Raw genomic sequence first — 22,562 nt, 5'->3', positions numbered from 1 at the left:
AGAGCGCGTCATCCATGCGCAAAGTTGCGGAAGTGTTATTGGAGGACATCCAAGTGGTCGCCATATTGGCTGCATCCCCTGTCCATGACATCACCCCGGACATTCGCCATTGAAAACACGTGGTGGACACTACTATGGGAGACGAACATGCCCCTTCTGACACGGAAGCTCTTTTCGAAGAAGAGAACATCACACAACCAAGTGAAGTTACCGGGGCAATATTACTGTATTGTTTCGAGCCATATTCAGATGATATGCGATCACGGCCAAACTGCCTCCCTGTCCGATCCACTTCCACAGCAGAGATGATCTATCGCAGTCTGAACAACGCTGCCGACAATGCCGCACTCAGCCGTGTGTGACGACAATGCCGTAAAGCGCCCCGGGTCAGCAGTGTTGTTTATCGCGGAAAGCGGCTGCTACGAACAACGCCGTAAAGCAGCCCGACTCGGCGCCATGATAAGCCACCTCGGCCGGTTGTGATGAGCCACCCCAGCCGACAGGGCCGGGGTGGCTCATTTTCGGCGCCGAGGTGGCTTATCATGGTGCCGGGCCGCTTTACGCCATTGTTCATAGTCGCCGCCGTCCGTCCGTCCGTCACAACAGCCTTCGCTGGCGAGCCCGACGCCGTCCGGCGCGGACATCGACACATTTAGCACGCCTGTCATACGTAGGCGGATATTTTGTTATGTTATGAGAGACCGATTACGTGGTCTGCCCCAAGCTATTATATATTTTTTTAATTTGCTGTATACACACCTACCTGTCATTTGGAACCCACAAAGCTCTCGTCCTTTGCACCTGTGCAATCCATTTTTCACGACGAACCGGGTCTATTGCAAACTTATGAAGGGTAAATCCATCCTCCCGACTGTTCAAGCAATGTTAAGCAATTCAACGAGCTGGCATTTTGGCTAACACGAAGGAACAACAAGGTACCTTCCCGGAGGTAAAACTAATAGAAACAAACGCGTCCACTTGAGGGCGGTCCTGCCATGTACGTCACTTCCTGCTTCTTCTCGAAAACACATCCCTCGAGAGGATTTTCATGGTGGGAGTTATGTCAAAATCATGTTTTGTGGTGGAAAAAACGCATGGGTCCATGTCGGCTGCCATTTTTTCATTAATAACATACTAAAAATCATGCATTTCATGACAGTGGCACTTTAAAATATCTTCCCACACACATTTAGACTTTAAAACACACTTTTTAAACACATTGTCAACATCTTAAAACACATCATTTTGTAATCATACAATGTATGGAAAATAGTGTAATGAGATGAAACTAAAAATGCCTGAATATTTTACGAGAATTCATTGCCTCAACAAGGTAGATGTGTTTAACTGAATTTCCGGACAATAAGCCACGACTTTTGTCACACGCTTTCAACCCTGCGGCTTATCCAATGATGTGGCTAATTTATGCATTTTTTCTAACGGGCCCCAGGGGCGCTCGAGCAGGAAAGGTAAGAGTGAGACAGGTGGAATATACGTGTCGAGGGAGACGCAAGTTTAATGTAACTTTGTGCTTTGTGCATGAATAAAATGCAAGGAGAAATGCTGAAAACCAGCCCTGTTAGTGCTGTGCTACCATGTTGCTGCTGTGTTACTGCCGTGTCTCAGTAACTTTTACCGGTATGTTTTTTAACCAGCCCTGTTAGTGCTGTGTTACTGCCGCGTCACAGGCACTGCTTGGAAAGAAAAACTTAGGTATTTTAATAAAACTTTGAAAACTCTTCTTGTGTACCGTCTGTCTTTGTAAATATCTCATGTTTCAATGTGAGCACATGCGGCTTATAGACAGGTGCGGCTTATGTATGTAAATGTTTTTTCCTTTTAAAACTTACTTGGTGAGGCTCATAATCAGATGCATTCTATAGTCCGGAAATTATGGTAGGTAATATTTGCTTAAAAAAAAAAAAAAGCTAGTTATTTAATTAGACACTCTAAACGTGGGGAAACATTTAAATTGGCCATTTAAAAGTAATAGCATGCTTTTCATGTTTGACAAGATTTCGTTTTTTAAATCATATTTTTCCTCCTTTGACGGTGTTGACATTTATTGTAAAATGACAATTATTACCTGCTGTTAAAATAGGCATGACATTTGGCCTAATCTTTTTCACCCTTGATGTTCCTGTTCCAATATTTCATACTTGGCTTAGAAAAATAGCAGTCATTTGGATCTTTGATCATATGTAAATTTGTTAAGAAAATGCAAAGCTGTTACAAGACATTAAGATAATGGAATATTGTATCTGTGATTCTTCTGAGTATTCCCACTGTAATTTACAGATTTTTGTGTTAAGTACATTGCCACATGGAGGTTATAGCCTGTGCTCATTTAGTCACCAATCATGGTAATATTTGAGAACATCTTATCCAATCGCCCAAGGCCACACACACACATGCACACAGACCGTCTCCATTTTATTCAAGGGCCCCCCTTTTCTTTGCATTTCAATATAAATTGGTTCATTACTCACATCATTGTTATTACAAATGATTGTCAAAAATGTGGGATAAATCACTTGCAGGCACCCGTTTAATGTCAGGAAACCTCACCATTCATTTAGTGTTTATTGACAGTTGTGAGTTCTGGTAGCAAGTGATGTAAATGGTATCATGTGGCCTTGACCACACAGCCAAGCCAGCCCCCCGCTACTACACTGCCACAATCCCTCCTCCCCCCTTACCTCCTTAGACAAACAAGCTCATCTGCAGTGGATCATTTGCCATCTCCTGATCTGCTGTGGTTTATAGGCAATTATCTCTCCCAATCCGTTATTGATTACAGTGTTATCTTTCTCGCATTGCTCAATTTTGAGCACGTGAGAACAGTGGCTCCTTCACCGTGGCTATATTTCAACAGCTCGGAGATGGGAACGCTAGTGAAGATGAATGTGTGCTTGTTTGCTCTTAAATGGGTGAAGTTTAAATTCAAACTGTATTCAGTGTCATTGAGGCCACGGCTGGGTTGTGAGTTTCGTGATGTGTCTGGAATTAAAAGCCACTACACGAGTCCATTTATCCAAGCATATTGAACCCGTGACATCTGTTTGAAAGGCTGGTTTTCTCAATGTTGTATGTTTAATTCACTCTCTATATCAAACTGGTTTTCAATGCCAAGATTGTGTCATTAATACTGACTAGATATTTTGTGCTCTTTTATTTCCTCCACAGTTGGGTTAATAACTTTGGTCATGAGGGTCTTGGACTTCTTCTGGATGCACTGGAGAAGCTCTTGGATAAGAAACAGTGAGTGGATTCATACAAAATGTGTTTACTTTGGTAAAAAGCATACTTTGTTTCAAAATGTTTTTCATTTTTCGTAGGCAAGAAAACATCGATAAACGGAATCAGCATAAACTTATTCAATGCTTGAAGGCTTTCATGAACAACAAGGTTGGTATGGCGTCAATAAACCTTCATAAGATTTTACCACCTTTATTTCAAACGATATTATTCCAAACAATTGGTGTATTAAACACAGTCTTATATTTTGGGGATCCCTCCAGTCATCAGTGCTTTCTCCACAGGGATGTGTGCTACTAACTTATGTGCCAGGCATTTTCAAAGCAGAGTTTCGCTAATCACCAGTCGATTTAGAGCATTTTGACTGTTATTTCATTACCAACAGAATATTGTCTTCTGTTACAAAAGTGACCACTTAACACTACTTATCTTGCCACATATTCTGTTGATAAAATATATAACTACTCTAGGTAGGAGGTTCATACATATCCGACTTGAGTGTTGGCATTTTTCTCCCTCAGAGTTTGCACAAAAGCTCTGCTGAACTGAAGTCCAAAGCAATAAAAACTATTGACGTGGCTATATTAGTTATTCCTAGGCTTTACTAGATTGGGATTTTAGGCGCCCATCACTGAGTAAAAAAAAAAAAAAAATCAATAACCGATCACCGATCCGATCACAAGATGGAGCAATGAGTCTATTTAAGTGACATGTTCATTTACTCTATATAACTGTGTACGTATTTAATTGGTCAAAAAATATATTTACTATAAATAATATTTTTTAATCATCGTGGCCCAAGATGGCGGATTTTGAGAAAGGGGGGGCCAAATCAGTGAGGCTATTCCCCGGGGAACCCAGATCGGAAACCAGCACAGATGTGCCAGGATCGGCATCCGGGTCATCATGTCTTGTGCCAGCCACCCAGCGGACCCAGTGTGAAATGCCCAATACAGTATGCGGAATATTTACAGTGTGAGTAATTGAAATGTGCAGGATATATGAAGTAACTAAGCTATGCTCCCGCTGGCCTGGCCCAGGCTGATTGTCTAGAAAACCACAGAGAAAGTGTGAAAATGAGTGTCTGGAGTGTTTTCATGACAATGAGTGCGTACACTTGATTTTGAATAGCTAATTTTATCCTACTGAAAATTTCCTAATGTGCAATTTATGGAGTGCTATGAACATTACAGTGATTTAAAAACCTGAATCTCACTGACAATTTCAGCGAGACCCCTTTCCACACCTCCACTTGTTGAAAAAGGCACTTGGGGAATATACCGTACATGTTGGTAACAGTGAACAGCTGGACTCCTGTTGGCGAATTTAAATGTCCACGGAGGTAAATGACTTCAGAGGAATGTTCCAGTCATCTCTGTGCTTGCTCCACAGTAATGTGGGCATTCTTTTTCTGAATGTCTCCATATGATAGCTTGTTCTTCAAAATATTTGGTGATCGAAAGTAAAACTTTTCTATTCTTCAAAACAGACTTTCAAATGGTGATGTTACAGTAGGCTTCACCATCATATTACCCTCTACATGTCTTTAGGCCTCCATTTTCATATACATTGTGTCTCAATTAACCACGTGTAGTTCATAGACGCTATTGTTCACATAAAGACATTCAGGAGACAACTCCTGAGCCTAATATTCCGAACACTGCTCCTCAGGCCGCTTTTAGATTTGTTTATTTATTTATTTTTTTTATGTTAACCCTTTTACTTTATACTGTACTCCAGCTTCACAATTATTGTGACATTGCATTTGTGGGAACTAATGTCTGTCCACAATAAAGGCCTTCCCCCAATACACTCCTGGTTACCTCAGATTAATGCCTCTTCTGTTTAAAAAAAAAAAAAGTTGTAAAGTCCAATTTCACAATTATTATTACAATGTATTTGTAGAAATAATATCTTACTCCTCATAGATACCTGGTCCCCTCATCATGAATGGTAATACATTAGCATCTGCATTACTTGAAGAAATCCAGTGTAGCAAAGTTGGACGTTTACACTTCATCCTTTGTTTGAGTAAAGTGTAACATCTTTGAATGCTCTGCTTAATTTACACCCACTGGACATATTTTCCTCCCCATCCATCTTCTTGCTTTCACTATCTTGACAGTATGGGCTGCAAAGGATCTTGGGAGATGAACGCAGCCTGTTGTTACTGGCGCGATCCATCGACCCCAAACAGACCAGTATGATGACCGAGACTGTCAAGATCCTGTCGGCGTTCTGTATCATTGGCGAGGAAAACATGTAAGGCCGATCACCTGATTGCTCATCCCGTCTCAAGTCATTGATAATGAGATTTTTCTCGACATCCCACTAGTTGTGGAATGGAGAAGTCAATGTTGTCTCTGTGAAAGGGTTAGTTCAAAATAACGAGACCCAGAGGAAAGCCACATAAAAAAAAAAAAAAACATCTCCGCTTTTCCCGATCTTTATCCGCCATTCTGGGCTTTGACATTACTGTGAACTCTCTCGCGCTCGACACGTTGCTGATGTAATGGTGTTGATGCACTGTCTCATATGCATTCTATTTTTCCTCAAACCACACTGATCTCTGTTTACATGAAGTATTCTATATAAAATCAAACTGAAAGCGAATGTTGACCCGTGAAAGACTTTGAACCTCTCAAAAAATTGTAATTCCTTTTTGCTGCTGGATTGATTTTTACAGCTAGACTAGGTATTTTAGTATGTTTTACATCCTGCAGCTATAAACATTGGAGCATCTGGACCTGCAGATGTATCAAGGGTCTCCCACTGAATGGCATGTGCTTATAAAACGAGGGAAACTGCCATTCCACCCCTCCATTTTTCCAGCAGTGCATTGCCAGCTCGATTCAAAATGTATTGCAGTCGGCTTCTTCACTTCAGACAAACGATGCAGTTGGCTGCCTTTACTGTGTTGATCTAATCAATGTTGTATGTCATTTACTGACAACTTTTTAATTGCATTTAGAGGATTTAATTTTTTTTTTGTTACCTGCTGGGCCGAAATCGAATGACAATGACACTCCACTGCTGAATAGTTGAGAAGAGTGGCGGAATGACAGTGTCACTGGGTGTAGTCTGCAAGTTAATGTGCAGTCTCGCCATTCTCTTAGGTTCTGTGTGACCAAAGTGTGGCTCAGGGACCATAGGTTGCCTGCGGCATGGTTTTTATTGGCACTTGCCATATTCCGAATATAAAAATTAGATATTATTTTGATGACTTTACAAGTGAGGATTAGCTTGACACACATAAGAATAAAAAAAGAGCATCGATTAACAGTGTTTCTGAAACTTACAGAGGACTTGAGCCAATTATACACAGTTTGAAGGAAACGGTCACTTCAGAAGTAACATTACTGCACTTGTACAGTTTAAGTGGAAGGTCGGTGTCTATGACTCTTATTGAGGTACAGCCCTCATAAGATCATGTTTGCTACAGCTCTAAAGTTATTATTATTTTGTTCGATTTTCTTTTTTTGTACCACAGTGTCACACTCACATTTAAACCTACGCCCAATTTCACAACTTCAATGAATGGAAGTACCATGCATGTTCTGGGGTTGTTGGAGAAGACCGGAGTACCCGGAAAAAAATCCATGCAGGCACGTTGAGAACATGCAAACTCCAAACGGGCGAATCAGAGTTCTCTGAACTGTAAGGAGGATGTGTTAACCATGCCAGCAACAATTATGTCAAATTAGAAAATTTCACTGCGACACACCTGCTGATCAGTGATTGGGAATTACTGTTAGCGTTCAATGTTCATATCTGGTAGCGATTGAACTGAACTTCTAGGACATCTTAGCCTTGAACGCAAACCCTTAACATGTGTATCATGACTCAAAAAATGGCAACTTCAAACCCAAAGAAAATACTGTGTCTTTGGTTGCTTTTGACTATGAAAAAAACCCCAAATGGTCATTTACTGGGCCCGGTAACATTGCCAATGCAGATTTCAAGCACCTTCAAGAGGGCTTTCATGCCATTTGTTGAATAATGTTCACTCTATTTAAATGGAAATAAAGTACAACTGTTAAGTACCACACAGAGAATATGTTGACCTCACCATGGAGGAGGGGGGGCTCTTTAGTATGATGGTAGTTACCTTGTAGTAAGTGACAGCGACATAAGTTGTCTTTTTGCTGGCAGCCAATGGCATGACGGCAGCTCACGTTTAGCTGACAACCTTGCGAGGGAATCCAAGAACTTAAGCAGATCTATGTGGCCTTTTTTGAAGCATCCTCTCAAGTGATTTGAGAACTACTCTGAATGCCTACTTGTGATTCGCTAACCTCTATTCAAGTCTCTGTGAGGTATCCTTTACACTTGTAACCCTACCAGTCAAACACATAATCACTCTCACTGAGAAAACAGCTACTTCCGGGGTAGTTTAATTCATACAGGCATGACAATAAAAGGTGGATGATGATAATTTAATTTACTTCCATTAGTGCGTTTGTGTTTCATGCTGAAAAAGAGTACCTTTCTGCTTAAACAAACACCGTGAGCCCTCGCAAGTTGTCTACTTTACTTGTGTTCTCATTCAGTACTTTTGCACATTAGTCTGCTGTTCCCATGCAATTAATTGCACCTTTTCACGGAATAAAAACCCTCTGAAGCACAATTGCCCTGACAGCTCAAAACAAACACATGTATTTCCAGCCATTATAAATGTATACGTAGTTTGATCTGGGCAAATTGAGAAACTGCAATAATAGTTTGGAAAAATGGGTGTTAGCACAAGGGTTGCTTGTAACTTCAAATGGGGTCCACGTGAAACAAGATTCATGGTTTTTGACATGAAAATCTAGATTAAATTTGCTGCCAATTTGGTGATAAAAGTGTTGGTTGACACTTATCTCCTCTCCCGTTGGTCTCTTCCCCCCCACCAGCCTGGATAAGATTCTGGCCGCCATGACAATTGCTGCAGAACGGAATAATAAAGAGAGATTTGCTCCAATTGTGGAAGGACTCGAGAACCATGATGCCCAACAGCTTCAGGTTTGGATTCCCACTAATGCTATCTACTATATTTTGTCTTTGCTGTGGTTGCTGATGATGCACGCAGATTGAGTGTTGTTGTGGTTTTTGTGTCTCTGTGGGGTTGGGGGGGGGTGCATGTAAACTTGAAAACATGATACTTTGTGCAGTGTGTATAACACACAAACGTTGCTTTTAATAAACAGTTGTAGGATGCAATTTTCCTTCTCTTATTTTCAACCAAAAACAACCATATTTTATTATCAGGCAGTCAGTTATCTTTCTCAAAAATGAACACAATCAGCTGTTATTTTAGCTATATATTTGTCATTTTTATAGCAAAATACGGTTTACAGTTTGTATGTACTGTACCTACTTAGGGGGAACAGTTTTGAGGTTTACGTGGTTAAAACCATTTTATTTGATTATCTGTCTAGCATTAGTTCATGTAGTGAGGGCCCGGTTGGATTGAAATACACCACTGAACTAAAGATATAATAAATTATAATAAAGTTTTGTCATAAAATAAAGCCTCATTAGACATCATTATTATGTATATAGTACATGTTATGTTTTAAACTGTACATGGGAGGTTAGACAAAAAAAAAAATCTGATGCCCAACCAAATTAAATCAAAAGCCTTTCTTGTCAATATGTGACAGCGTTGAGTTTCACTTCTAATTGTTTGGATGTTTTGAAAATCAGTCATTTCATTATTTAGTCAACAATGTTGGCGTAGATGTATTTTATTGATTCGACATGTATCAGTGGCCTGACGTATAAAAAGCACAGTGTAGTTCATCCAACATATGATTTTTGTGGCTTTCTTTAAACGCGGCTGGAAACTGGAACCATTTTGTTCCAGCTTTTGAAGTTAAAATTTGTCATGGAGAGCATTTCTAAGAGCAGGAATGAAAATGACAGCTTGGACATCCTCATGACCACTTGTCATGCCCACAGCACCGTGGGCACATGTCGAGATGTGATTGTTGGGTAATGTTGAATATGACTCCCAAAGCTTCATCACTGCTGCTGCTTTAATTAAAAACACAGACGTCCGAGAGCTCCTTTTTTTCCTCTGGTGGTCTTGTCTTTTTACAACCATATTTTTTTCCTCTCTTTCTCTCCCAATTTGCTCATTTTTATCACATCTTACAAATATTTCCTACCTTCTGTTTTCCCCCCTCAAGGTCTTCGAGAACCTTCCTCTTCTTCTTTTCCTTTCAGTTTGTCCCGTGAAGAGTCACCCCAGTGTGTCATTTTTTTCCTATGTATGCCTATCTCCTGCATCTTCCTCTCTACACCCACTGTCCTCACGTCTTCCCTCACAACATCCATCAACCTTTTCTTTGGTCTTCCTCTCACTCTTTTGCGTAGCAGCTCCATTCTCAGCACCCTTCTACCACTATACTCACTCTCTCCCTTCTGGACATGTCCAAACTGTTGAAGTCTGCTCTCTCGAACCTTGTCTCCAAAACATACAACTTTGGCTATCCCTCTAATGAGCTCATTTCTAATCCTATCTAACCTGCTCACTCCTAGCGAGAACCTCAACATCTTCATTTCTGCCACCTCCAGTTCTGCTTCCTGTCGTCTCTTCATTGCCACCGTCTCTAATCTGTACATTATGGCCAGCCTCACCACTGTTTTATAAACTTTGCCCTTCATCCAAACAGAGAGTCTTCTGTCACACAACACACCAGACACCTTTTGCCTGCTGTTCCGACCTGCTTGGACCCGTTTGTTCCTAACCACACTCACGGCTTCTCTGGATTGTTGACGATTGTTGCTTCCCATAAATTCATTGTGTACCTCATCAATTTTATTCCTCTATAGTTCCAAAAGTTCTGCTCATCACCTTTGTTCTTAAAAATGGGAACTAGCACACTTTCCCTCCATTTTTCAGGCATATTCCCACCTGCTAGTATTCCGTTGAACAGATTGGTCAAAAACTCCACACCCACCTCACGAAAGTGCTTCCATACCTCCACTGGTATGTCATCGGGACCAACGGCCTTTCCATTTTTCATCCTCTTTCATGCCTTTCTAACTTCTCCCTTACTATTCATTGCCACTTCCTGGTCCTTCACACTTGCCTCTTCTACTCTTCCTCTTCGGTCATTTTTGTCATTCATTTGCTTCTCAAAGTATTATTTCCACCTATGTAGCACACTACTGGCACCATATCACTCCTTTATATTTTTGACAATTGTACTCCAGCAGAAGGAAAAAAGTAAAACAGCACTAAAAAAGAATCCACTCAATATGTTTCTATATACCCAAAGTGGGTAATTACTTATGGAGCGACTTTTAACAGCAGGGAGTGTGCAGCGGGTGAGTTTTTGCAGAAAACTGCTGAGGCAGCCACTAGCGTAAAGAGGCGATATTTTTTGTGATAATGCGGGCATTTTTCCTTAAATGTTGCCACTAATGGAATAAAGACTTTGGTCACTGATAAGTGAATTAAAATGCTTTACTGAGAAGGAAATGGAATCATTTCCTCAATCGGTTTGAACTCCATATACTCCATAAATTCCATTTAAAAGGAGACATACTATGCATCTTTCTTTGTCGATTTTCAAAAATGAAGAAAACAAACAAACAAATCCCTTGTGTATTAGTAAACAAAATATGCTACATTCCTCAGTCAAGATAGAGAAGGATCAAGAATTCCGGAATGCTGTGACGCCCCACATTTTCAGTGGGGGGTGGTTATGTCTCAGGCAAAAAGTTCAGTGTTCACCTGTCCCCAGGGCTTTTCTACTACTTGGTGCATTTTCACGAGGCAAAATTGAATTAATGTTATCTCCTTCAGTTTTAATTCGTCACAGTTTTGTCATAGTGATACTGAATAAAAATTCAAGTCCGTTCGTCCATCCATCCATCCATCCATTTTATTTTCTGAGCCACTTATCCTCACGAAGGTCGTGGGAGTGCTGGAGCCTATTGCAGCTCTCAATGGGCAGGAGGCAAGGTACACCATGAACTGGTTGCCCACCAATCGCAGGGTACATGGAGACAGACAACAGTCACACTTACAATCACAGCTTGGGGCAATTTAGTCTTCAATGAATGTTGCATGTTTTTGGGATGTGGGAGGAAACCGGGAGTGCCCGGAGAAAACCCACACAGGCACGGGGAGAACATGCAAACTCCACACAGGCGGTGCCGGGACTGAACCCTGGTCCTCGGAGCTGTGAGGCCAACACTCTACTAATACAAATATTCAGATTGTAATTATAGTAAAAAATATGTTTTTGATCAACAATGATAATTCTCGATCGTCAAACTTACTTTTTAAATGGTGACTATGCTTGCCTTAAATTTGGAATATGGTTGCCGTAGATAAGGTTACTAGCTAATGCTAATCTGTGCTAACACTGAGAACCCTGCTCTGCTTGCTCTTTGGCTTTGAAATGATATTGATGAGGCCATTGCCTGAAATTGGCACCTAACTGGCAGGCTATTAGGAGAAATTCACAATGGCTTTCTCAAAGTAATTACATTTGTGGAAGTAAACAGATAACACAATATTTGTGTAATTTCAACTTGGTTGTGGAATTCAGCACTTGAGCATGCCTATCTGAGACCCACATGTGTGCGTGTGTGCATGTGTGTGTGCGTGTGTGTAAAGGTACATTTTTCCCCAGCCTTTAAAAGTCACAGAAGTGTTTAGAAAGTCAGTGTTACCGTTATGTATTTGTAAACCACATATTTCCATATTTCAAACCACTCTGACCACACTGGACTACATACAGCCAAGGAATGTTTGAGGCTTGAAGGGTATGCGGGTGAAGAAACAGAATATTTCATGAGCTGCATGGCTTTCTTCCCTCTCATGAACTCTGTGAAGGTTTTCTGGTTGAGGTTCTTTTATGTGTGTACTCTCTAGTGGATTCAGTAAAGTGTCAAATTTCTACATGCAGTCGTAAGCAGTTTATTTTATTATATTTATGATGTGGTGTGGTCAACACTGTTGCATTCTAAACATAAATACTGTTTCCCAAAAGACATTTAATGATTTTATTTGCGCCTTATTTATTGTTGTCTTCTGGCTAAAATGAAACCGTGATTATTCTCTTTGTAAACTGAAACAGTTATGAGTACTTTAAATGTCACTCAGTCACCTAGCTACATACAGCATACCATCTCTCCAAATAGTAATTCAAATAGTGGTCAAATAAACACCTCCCTTTTTCCCATTTCTGCACCTAATTAAGTTTGATTATCTATCTCTAATATGACATCATAGTTGTAGACTTCACCTACAGCGCTGGCATGGGATCTCTAAAGCTGCCGTTCATGGATCGAGTTGGAGAAATCTGGTGCAAAAGCTGCTAAAAATAATAATATTAATTGAAAAGAGTAGGAGACCAAGTATATTAAGATTTAATGATAATATTAATACATATGCATAGCAAATAATTACATTCCTAAAGACAGTGAAACCTCAGTTTGTTGTCATGATAATGATTGCTCCAGAAAGTTTGACTAAAACTGTATCATACAGAATCCAAGGCAATATTGCTCTGAGTAAAAAATATACATTTAACTAATTTGTTTCAGACACTCAAAAATATTGAAATGGAACAAAACACTTTCCAAGAATACATTGCTTGTGCCCCCACTTATCTATATATAGCATTGTTATTACCACTGCATTCCTACATTAATAATTTAAATGATTTTATTTAATAGATTGTATTTACTTTACTACTAATAATAATAACAAATTATAGCCATGATGATCTAACATGTACTGTTCTGGCTCTATAGTTACCTACCAGCCCTTTTTAAGAACCAGTAAAACGTAAGTATGTTCTTCCTAGTTTTCTTATTTATATTTTTTCCACAATTTGAACTAGTTAAAACCAAGACTGCCCAGGAACGTAAAATCAAACCTAGTTGTAATTTGAAAAGTAGCATTTTCTGTTAAAATACAGACTTCTGACATTTACTGAGGAATGACGGCGTTTCAACAGACAATATCATCAGTTACGTGTCAGCATTTGTTTTGAATTCTTAACAACAAATCCAAGCCCATACGGGTAGTTCAGGTCAAGGTTTTCTGAAACAGCTCGCAGAATCCATGGGAATTCTTCAACCTGCAATCGATTGGCTGTCTAAGAGAAACTGTCTGATCTCCTTTAAAACACCTTACTGCTCATTAAAGTTGATCAGTGATTTCCAAGTAACCCACACACACATACCTAACACACACAGACTTTTTCCTTTTCAATAAATTCATTAATAATGCACATCCCGGCTGCAGACTTTTCACCTTCACAGCTTCTTTTGTTTTTCCAGTGGCATTGAAGCATTAATAAAACAGAAAAACAACATGAGCAGTTTGAAACGCCAATATCCATCAGAGAGCCCATAAATGTTACAGGATAACATTGTTTTCTTGGATTTGTAAGAATCTGGCCATGTGTTTTGTGTTTGCACACTCCCCAGGTGGCATGCATGCAGTTCATCAACGCGCTGGTTACCTCCCCGGATGACTTGGACTTCCGGATACATCTGCGGAATGAGTTCCTAAGATGTGGCCTCAAAAAGATCCTGCCTGTGAGTTATCAAAATGTCATTTGGCAACATTGCACGGGATTATTTTGGATGCATCAAAAGCAAAGCTGGTGTTTGTGACTTGTGAAGAAGGCCTGGGATTTTTATGACAAGACTGCATCTACTTGGGGGATTAGTGGAGTTTCAGGCTAACATTTTACACGTGTACGTTTTCACTTGGAAAAAAACAGGTAGGGGAGACTCAGATGGGTGAGCTGTCACATTGCAAACATCTTCTTTACCAGAGGTCACAACTAAAAGTAAATCACACCTTTTCTTAATTTACGTTGTGAGCTGAGATCAACAGCAGTCAAGGCCTTTTCCAAAACCCAAACTTAAAAAAAATAAATTCAATATATTTGAAAATGGGTTTCTTGCAGATCCTAGTAATGATACAGGTGGAGTTAATTGACTTAGAGGAGCCACTGAGACATCATGTCATACCTTAGCTATTGTTCTGTTTTAAGCTAATTAAGAGAGTGGTAGCATTGGTAAACATGCTAGTTTGGGACACAATGCCTTCGCCATTTCGGGGCTAGTTGTCATGTATTTTCATACTGAAAATTTTGTTCTGTAATTCAGTTTAAGTAAAGTAAATTGGGAATTTGAGACTGAGAGCCATGCCACACATGCCAACAGTTTTTTCAAGACTTTAATTCTTTGCAAATTGAATAATATTTTATGTTGATGTTTGTTCAATTGGTAACTTCGGTGACTTTTCCTAGCTTAATGATTAACATTTTCCGTGCCTAATTTCATTAACTTTCAAGTAAAACAATAATTTTGTCGTTTTTTTATTAATTGGCAAATTCATTGTGACAAATTACCTAATGGTGGGGCAACCATTCAAAAGATTGTTTGTAACTCTACACAGAAACAAAAAGTGAAAATGACACAAATACAAAATATATACCTTAGACTTGGTCTTTTAAATGGTACACATTTTGTTTATGTATGATGTATAAATTCCCAAAAATATACAAAAGAGAGTGAAACGTGTGACAGCCCTGGTTTCACCTACAATACTATAAGGTACTGGTCTGGTACCTGGTAGCTGGGGTTCTAAGTATCTATGACCCCTGCTGGTCACTGACTGGTTGCAGTAAATACAGGAGACCCTCGTTCACCTCAATTTGTGTTTGAATTTATGTGCTTATTTTACTGTGGTTTTTGTAATTTCTTGACAGAAAAGTGACTGCCCCAAAAAATATATCTAAAAATAATAAGAAAAAAATATATATATATATTTATATAGCTCTGTTAATATTAACACACACACTAAACTGATTTTCCTGGCATGGGTCAAAGATTAAAAATAAAATAAAAAGTTGTGTGTTTGAATAGTCATGAGTAGATTTATTATTCCCTCTCCTGCATCTGCTTAAGCCATCATGCCCACTCCCTTGGAAACAGTGTGGCTTCGGACAGATGGGCCTTAAAAATGATGCCGGATGGTCGACACCTGCTGAAATTAGGCTACATTTGGCCCTGTCGCTTGCTTCCAGCTCCAAAGCTGACATTCCAAGTGAGAGCCCCCACCCACCATTCCCCCATGAATAGAACAGGTGTTAAAGAGTTGGTGCTATTCACAGTCTCACGGGTCTTTGTGAGTTGTTTTGCCAAGTTTTCTTCCGAAGCAGTTGCTTAAAACTATTAGTGCAATATTTTTTAACTGATTTTGTCATCACTACTGATGGCCTCCATTGTTCTTAGATATACAGTGTATCCTGGGAAACTTTACTGGCTGATTTAGGGCTTAAGGTGGAATATAGGATAGGGTTGATCATACAGTTGGGCATTAAATAGACATAAAAAAGGTAAAACAAAATAAACCAAAAAATAAATAAATTAATGGGATATCCAAACCACTGACATTACTGGATATATTTGACCTATAATTACAACCTTGTCAATTTTCCAGTAATATAAACAAAATCAAAAGTCATCATTCTATGTACTACGAGACACCTTTATACAGATTACAGACCTGATTGTCTTGTTCCATTGTTCTGAAAAAAATCTGAAAAGTTTTCACGATCAAATTTGATTTTATAGATAAAACATTGCTGACTCACCATAATCGACACAGTATGGTTTTACTGATCAACAGGACAATCTCTTATCAAATTGATAGCTGTAACCAGTTACCTGTTTGAGTATTTATTTGTCTAAAGAAGCCATTTGATATAATTTACCATTAACTATTAATTTGAACAATATGGAATTAGAGAACTGTCAGTATTGTGGGTGAGAGGTCACTGAAGAAATAATCATCAATTCAGTCATGATCACCAAAATATTTAATTTTGTTAAATGCCACAATACAAAAAAAAATATTTCTTTGCAAATTTTATATTATTTTCATCAAGGTCCATAGTTTACATACATTTCCTTAGTATCGAGTAGCTTTTCCTTTCAATTGGATGACTTGTGTCAAACGTTTAGGGAAGCTTCCACAAGCTAATGATAGGTTAAATGACCACGTGAGTTAATTGACAGCAAATGTGGGGATGTATTGAAGGGCACACCTCAAACACTCTGCTTCCTTGTTTAAAATAATGGGCAATTCAAAAGAAATTGACTAGGAGATCAGAGAGAGAATCGTGTCGCTCCACATCTGCCTCATCCTTGGGTGTAATTTCCAGATGGTTGAAGGTGCCACATTCATTTGTCCAAATAATTCTACGCAAGTATAAACATCAATGGAATGTTCAGCCATCACATCACTCATGTAGGAGACAGGCTCTGTGTTAACAGAGATGAAGGTGTTTTGATCTGAAATGTGCCAATCAACCTCAGAACAAGAGCTAAAAACCTGGTGAAGATTTTCATTATTTACACTGAAATGAGTGCTGCACTGACATGGGCTGAAAGGCCATTCACTGAGAATGAAGCCATTACTCCTCAAGAAACATAAAAAAACAGATAACAGTTTGCAAAACAACAGTAATACAAATATCTTAACTTCTGGAGACATGTTCTGTGGTTGGATGAAACTACTGTGGAGCTGTTTGGCCTGAATGACCAATGTTACATCTGGAGAAAAAAGGAGGATGTCACGTCCCATCGGAAACGAGAGTAGGACCCAAATGTTGGAATTCGGAAGACGCAAGGTAGTTCAAGAAGAGACACGTTTATTATATGCAGAGGTAGGGGATCGAGCAGGCAGTCCGGTGCAGCAGCGGTAGTTCGGACGACGGGCGAAGCAGGAGTCGGCGCACCGGGGAACAATCAAAGCAGGCAGAAGTATCGAAGGAGTCAGGCTTACAAGGTTGGTCGGAGAACGGACGAAGGTCGGTACACACAGGTTCAATCAGGGATACCGGAGCACACGAATGGGACATGAAGATCATACAAACTGGCGCCGGCCAGTTGTCATCGCGGTCATATAAATCCATAGCATAATCAGGCTGCATGAGGCGCAGGTGTGCACCTTCCAATCAGCGCAACCGCGGACACCCGCCCAGCCCAGGCTGGAGCGGCAGGATCATGACAGTACCCCCCCCTCAAAGGCACGGCTCCCAGACGCCAGTACCGCCCCCTCCTGGACAGCAACGTGAGAAGGCGGCGACCCCATCGTCATCGCCACCTCCTGGACAGCAACGTGAGAAGGCGGCGACCCCTTCGCCCTCGCCACCTCCTGGACAGCAACGTGAGGCGGCATCGGGTCGGTCCCCACTGCCACGTCAGCTTGCAGTGCATCCGTTGAAACAGCAATGTGGGCGTGGCGCGGTGGCGAATCCGTTTCCAGGGCAACGTGAACGAGAGTCGGCAGAGAGTCAGTCGAAACTGACACGTGGGCGTGTCTCTGGAGCGGGTCAGTTCCGACTGCCGCGTGAACTCTGCTCGGAACAGCCAACACTGCGACGTGCACTTGAGGTGGCGAGTCCGTTCCCACTGCGGCGTGCACTTGGCAAGGGGGCGGGTCGGTTTCCACGGCAACGTGAACCTGAGCAGGCAGAGAGTCAATCGAAACTGACACGTGGGCGTGTCTCGGAAGCGGGTCAGTTCCAACTGCCACGTGAACCTGCATCGGCAGCGAGTCCGTCGCCGTTGCGACGTCAGAGTAGCTCGCCTGGTTCGCCAATCCTTGCCGGACCTGGGCCGTGAGAGCCGCCAATTCCGCGCTCTGCCGCTCTATCTCCGCCCGCATTTCACGGTAGAACGCCTCGTGATTTGAAGACTCCTCCTCTCTCTGGGCTGGAAGCTTCGCCACCAGCTGCGGGTCTGCGGGCTTCGCCGTTGCCGGCGAGGCGTGGGAGGACTGTGTCTTAGTTGCCGAAAAGTCAGAATATGAGGAGCCGAACGGGTCGTGTTCAGGACGTATTCATACCTCGCTGGCGGAGCGTAAGACACGGAAGCGGAGGACATCAGGGAGCCTACCCGGATTGGACAGGCTTGGTCCTTCGGCAGACGGTCTACCTTGCGTCGGTCCCGGCGACGCCGGGTCTTTCCTGCTGGGTCCTGTATTGGCCAGTTCGTTCTGTCACCTCCCATCAGAAACGAGAGTAGGACCCAAATGCAGGAATTCGGAAGACGCAAGGTAGTTCAAGAAGAGACACGTTTATTGTATGCAGAGGTAGGGGATCGAGCAGGCAGTCCGGTGCAGCAGCGGTAGTTCGGACGACGGGCGAAGCAGGAGTCGGCGCACCGGGGAACAATCAAAGCAGGCAGAAGTATCGAAGGAGTCAGGCTTACAAGGTTGGTCGGAGAACGGACGAAGGTCGGTACACACAGGTTCAATCAGGGATACCGGAGCACACGAATGGGACATGAAGATCATACGAACTGGTGCCGGCCAGTTGTCATCGCGGTCATATAAATCCATAGCATAATCAGGCAGCGCAGGTGTGCACCTTCCAATCAGCGCAACCGCGGACACCCGCCCAGCCCAGGCTGGAGCGGCAGGATCATGACAAAGGAAGCTTGTAGACCTGAAAATACCATACCAACTGTGAAGCATGGAGGTGACAGCATCAATGTTCGGGCTCTTTTGCTTTAGCAGCAACTGGGACTCTTCATAAAAATAGATGGCATTATGAAAAAGGAACATTACATGAAGATTTTAAGGCAACATCTCAAGACATCATCCAGGAAGCTAAAACTTTGCCATCAATGGGTTTTCCAAATGGACAATGTGTAATTAATGACACATAGCCAAAGTGATTCAAAAACAGGAAGCAAGGTGGACACCATTGGCAAGCAAAGAGCTGCATAGTCAATACACCAAACTTTCCTCATTATTTATCCCTTTTGGGCTCCATTTCGATTCACGTGCACGAATTTGTAGATTTCAAACCAATTAATTAGAGGGATGATGTATTTATTTATTTTTTAATGAAGCTATAATGTGACAATTTAGTCACTAACTCTTTGTATCATTGCAGGAGCTCAAAGAAACGGAAGAGCTGGACATCCAGCTCAAGGTGTTCAATGAGAACAAGGAGGAGGACTCTATCGAACTCTCCCATCGCCTGGACGACATTCGAGCTGAGATGGAATATCCTTTTTTCCCCCTCTCCTGTCCTTCCTGTCCCTCTTCGCGATTATGTGGATGAGCACTGGTGCTGACGTAGGAGCAAGTGATGAGTCAACGAAATGACTTTGATTGACTGAAGCTCCCTCGCGATTTGCTTCATTAGAGGGATTTGAGGATGCTGTGCATTTTATTAATCTCCCTCTCTGCGGTCAGCCTAGGTTATAGACAAATATGCTGGTGTTCTCTTTACCTTCCACCTCTTCACATTACTTCTTCATTCTTCTACATAGCTTTATACTGCATGTATATATACACACACACACACGCACACCAACATCAGTACTGCTCCTAGTTATACCACAAACAGGATTAAAACAACACTGCTACTTCTGCTACTCGTACTAACAACAACAAAAGTACAACTACTACTAATAACCTCATCAGTGGCGCAACGGTAATTTACTTCCTGCCAAACACGACAATGCTATTACTACTACTGCTACCACTCCGACTACCATTACCACGACTATTACTATTACAGGCAACAGACAATAACTGTGACTGCTACTATACTTGACTACTACATTAATAAACCTAACAAAACCTATGTTATTAACGCTATTACTCACATCGTTAGCAGTATTACTACCAACATTACACACACAAAACAAAAAGTATGCTTCTACGACTCGAAGCATAGCCTATACTAGAGTACACCTAACAAAAACTACTACAATGCAACAATACTACTTTTGCTATTTCCACTCTTTCTCCTACTACTTCTCGTACTACCACAATGCTTCTACTCCTAACAACAATGCCACAATGCTTTTACTACTGCAACTACTACCATAGCTACTACTAGATCTCTTCTAGCCAAAACTACAATGTAACAATGCCACTTCTACCACAACTATTAGTACTACTTATACTACTAGCAACAACTCTATTACTACTACTCCTACTCCTATTTTTATTATTAAACTCCTTCTAAGAGCAAATATAATGCTGCTACTACTACCACAATTATTACTAATTCTACTACTACTACAACAACTGACCAAAGTTCTTTTACTACTATGAGTACTACTCTCTTTGCTACTCACTAAAACACTGCTAATAACTGAAGCTCTGTTTTTTTTACTACGACTGCTGCTCTTACTACTACTACTAAGCACAACTTTGCTAATATGACTACTACAACTACTATTAATAATACTATTACAAGTACTTGAGTTTTCCTAACAACAGCTACAATGCTACTACTACCACGATTCCTATGTCTACTACTATTATTGCTGCTGCTAACCACAACTTTGCAATTGTTATTATTGCTATATTACTACTACTACTACTACTACTACTACTACTTCTATTCATGCTATTACTAGTACTTTTACTCCTAACAATAACGACAATAGTATCATTAGTGCTAACCATAACTCTGTGATTACTATTACTAACTACTACCACTATTCCAACGACTACTACTACTAATCATACTATTACAACTACTCCTACTCTTTACAAAAAGTATAATGCTACCACTTTCTGTACTTCGACCACTAATAGTAGAAGTGACAAAAACATTACAAAATTAAATTACATTTTAATAGGAGGTTGTATTACAGTGGTAGTTTGCCACTTGTGTATTGCAGATTCTTCTTCTCTTCTTCTCTTTTGTCAGTAGCTGTCTTCCTCCTTTACTTCACTTGCGTCCAGTAATAAGTTAATATATTGGCGCTTATTCAATTCAGAGTCAGAAACTTCACCAAGACGATTAATAATTCACCAATCTTCTCTGGGGCTATGTATGAATGAGTGGCACTGGGAGGCGACATTCCCGGCACCTGACATTGTTATGCAGATGTCCACAGTCTTTTTTATCTCCTTGTAGCTAATCCCACACTTGTTCCGCTGACACAAAGTGCTGGCGTGAGTGACACTTTATGTTGAGACACTTCGTTGAAACGTGTGTGTGTGTGTGTGCGTGTGTGTGTGGGAGGTAAAAAAAAAAAGAAGCCCACTTGGATTAATGATGTGCTTGAGCAGGTTTACAAATGAGATGGCCCGATGTTTGTTTCCAAGGACAATGTGGCGTATTGATCGCAAAGCTTCAGGGTATCATTCCAAATGTCTCGGCAGCCCCTTTGCCTACACAATAACACCACGGCGGTGGTACTCCTTACCTGAGCGTGCTTCTTGTTTTTCCATGAATATTGACCCGTCTGTGTCCAGCTCAGGTCCCGGTGCCAAGGAGGTGGCGCTCGTAAATATTAATGAGCTGTGGAATTGTGATTGATTGACCCTACCACTGACTGGCCTACATCCCACAGCCAGTGCCACTCATCTTTATTCATTATTTGGCGAGAGAGAAGAGGGGTCATTGAATGGATTGGCATTCTACGTTGGGTCTATGTCTGCAGCTTAGTGATAGATAGAGCTACTTGGATACATTCCCAGTCCTGAGCTCCTTATGTCCTTTCCAATATTGCAATAGTTGGACGATAATTGAATCTCACAGTACTGCTACTTCTCCCAAGTGTCATGCTTAGCTCATATAAGAAGGAAATGTATATTTAAGATGATCCTCTATTCCCATGAGACTCTCTCAAAAAATCTTAATTAAAGATACAGTTGAAATTAAGAAAACCATGGTGTCAAATACCCAACACATTTGGTGTAAGTACAGGAACCATGTATATTTTTATTTCTTAATCATTTTCCCGAAACAAAATTGAGAAAACTTGACAAGTAATCACAGCCACCTCTCCAAATTGCTTCCATACCTCCACAAGTATGTCATCAGGAAACTGCCTTTCCGTTTTTCATCCTCTTTAGTGCCTTTCTAACTTCCCGCTTACTCATCATTGCCGCTTCCTGGTCCTTCACACTTGTCTCTTCTACTCTTCCTTCTCTCTCATTTTCTTCATTCATCAACTTCCCAAAGTATTCCTTCCATCTATTTTGCACACTTCTGGCACCAGTCAACACGTTTCCATCTCTGTCCTTAATCACCCTTACCTGCTCCACATCCTTCCCATCTCTAGCCCTCTGTCTGGCCAACCTGTTGAGATCCTTTTCTCCTTCTTTCGTGTCTAACCTGGTGTCATTTCGTCATATCCCTCTTGTTTAGCCTTCCCCACGTCTACCTTTCCCTATGTCATATCTCATTGTGTTCTTTTCACCTCTCCTCAGTCCTCTCAGTGTCCCACTTCTTCTTTACTAATTTCTTTCCTTGTATGACTTCCTGTATTTTGGGGTCCAACCACCAAGT

The 22,562-nt window shown here is 41.0% G+C and overlaps 1 protein-coding gene across 9 annotated transcripts in view; it reads left to right on the top strand.

Moving 5' to 3' along the window:
* Nucleotides 1–22,562, top strand: part of diaph2 (diaphanous-related formin 2) — a 468,029-nt gene that overhangs the window by 146,468 nt on the left and 298,999 nt on the right. For all 9 annotated transcript variants that reach the window (XM_061834220.1, XM_061834223.1, XM_061834222.1 and 6 more), the window contains 6 exons: nucleotides 3,187–3,261; nucleotides 3,339–3,408; nucleotides 5,384–5,520; nucleotides 8,154–8,262; nucleotides 13,699–13,809; nucleotides 19,194–19,306. In XM_061834220.1, coding sequence (XP_061690204.1) covers nucleotides 3,187–3,261; nucleotides 3,339–3,408; nucleotides 5,384–5,520; nucleotides 8,154–8,262; nucleotides 13,699–13,809; nucleotides 19,194–19,306 — 615 coding nt within the window. The remainder of the gene's footprint in view (nucleotides 1–3,186; nucleotides 3,262–3,338; nucleotides 3,409–5,383; nucleotides 5,521–8,153; nucleotides 8,263–13,698; nucleotides 13,810–19,193; nucleotides 19,307–22,562) is intronic.

Source organism: Syngnathoides biaculeatus, chromosome 11 (assembly GCF_019802595.1).
Source record: "Syngnathoides biaculeatus isolate LvHL_M chromosome 11, ASM1980259v1, whole genome shotgun sequence".
Classification (NCBI taxonomy): Eukaryota; Metazoa; Chordata; class Actinopteri; order Syngnathiformes; family Syngnathidae; genus Syngnathoides; species Syngnathoides biaculeatus.
The sequence above is the reverse complement of the archived record's forward strand: the minus strand, read 5'-3'. Positions and strand labels throughout refer to the sequence as shown.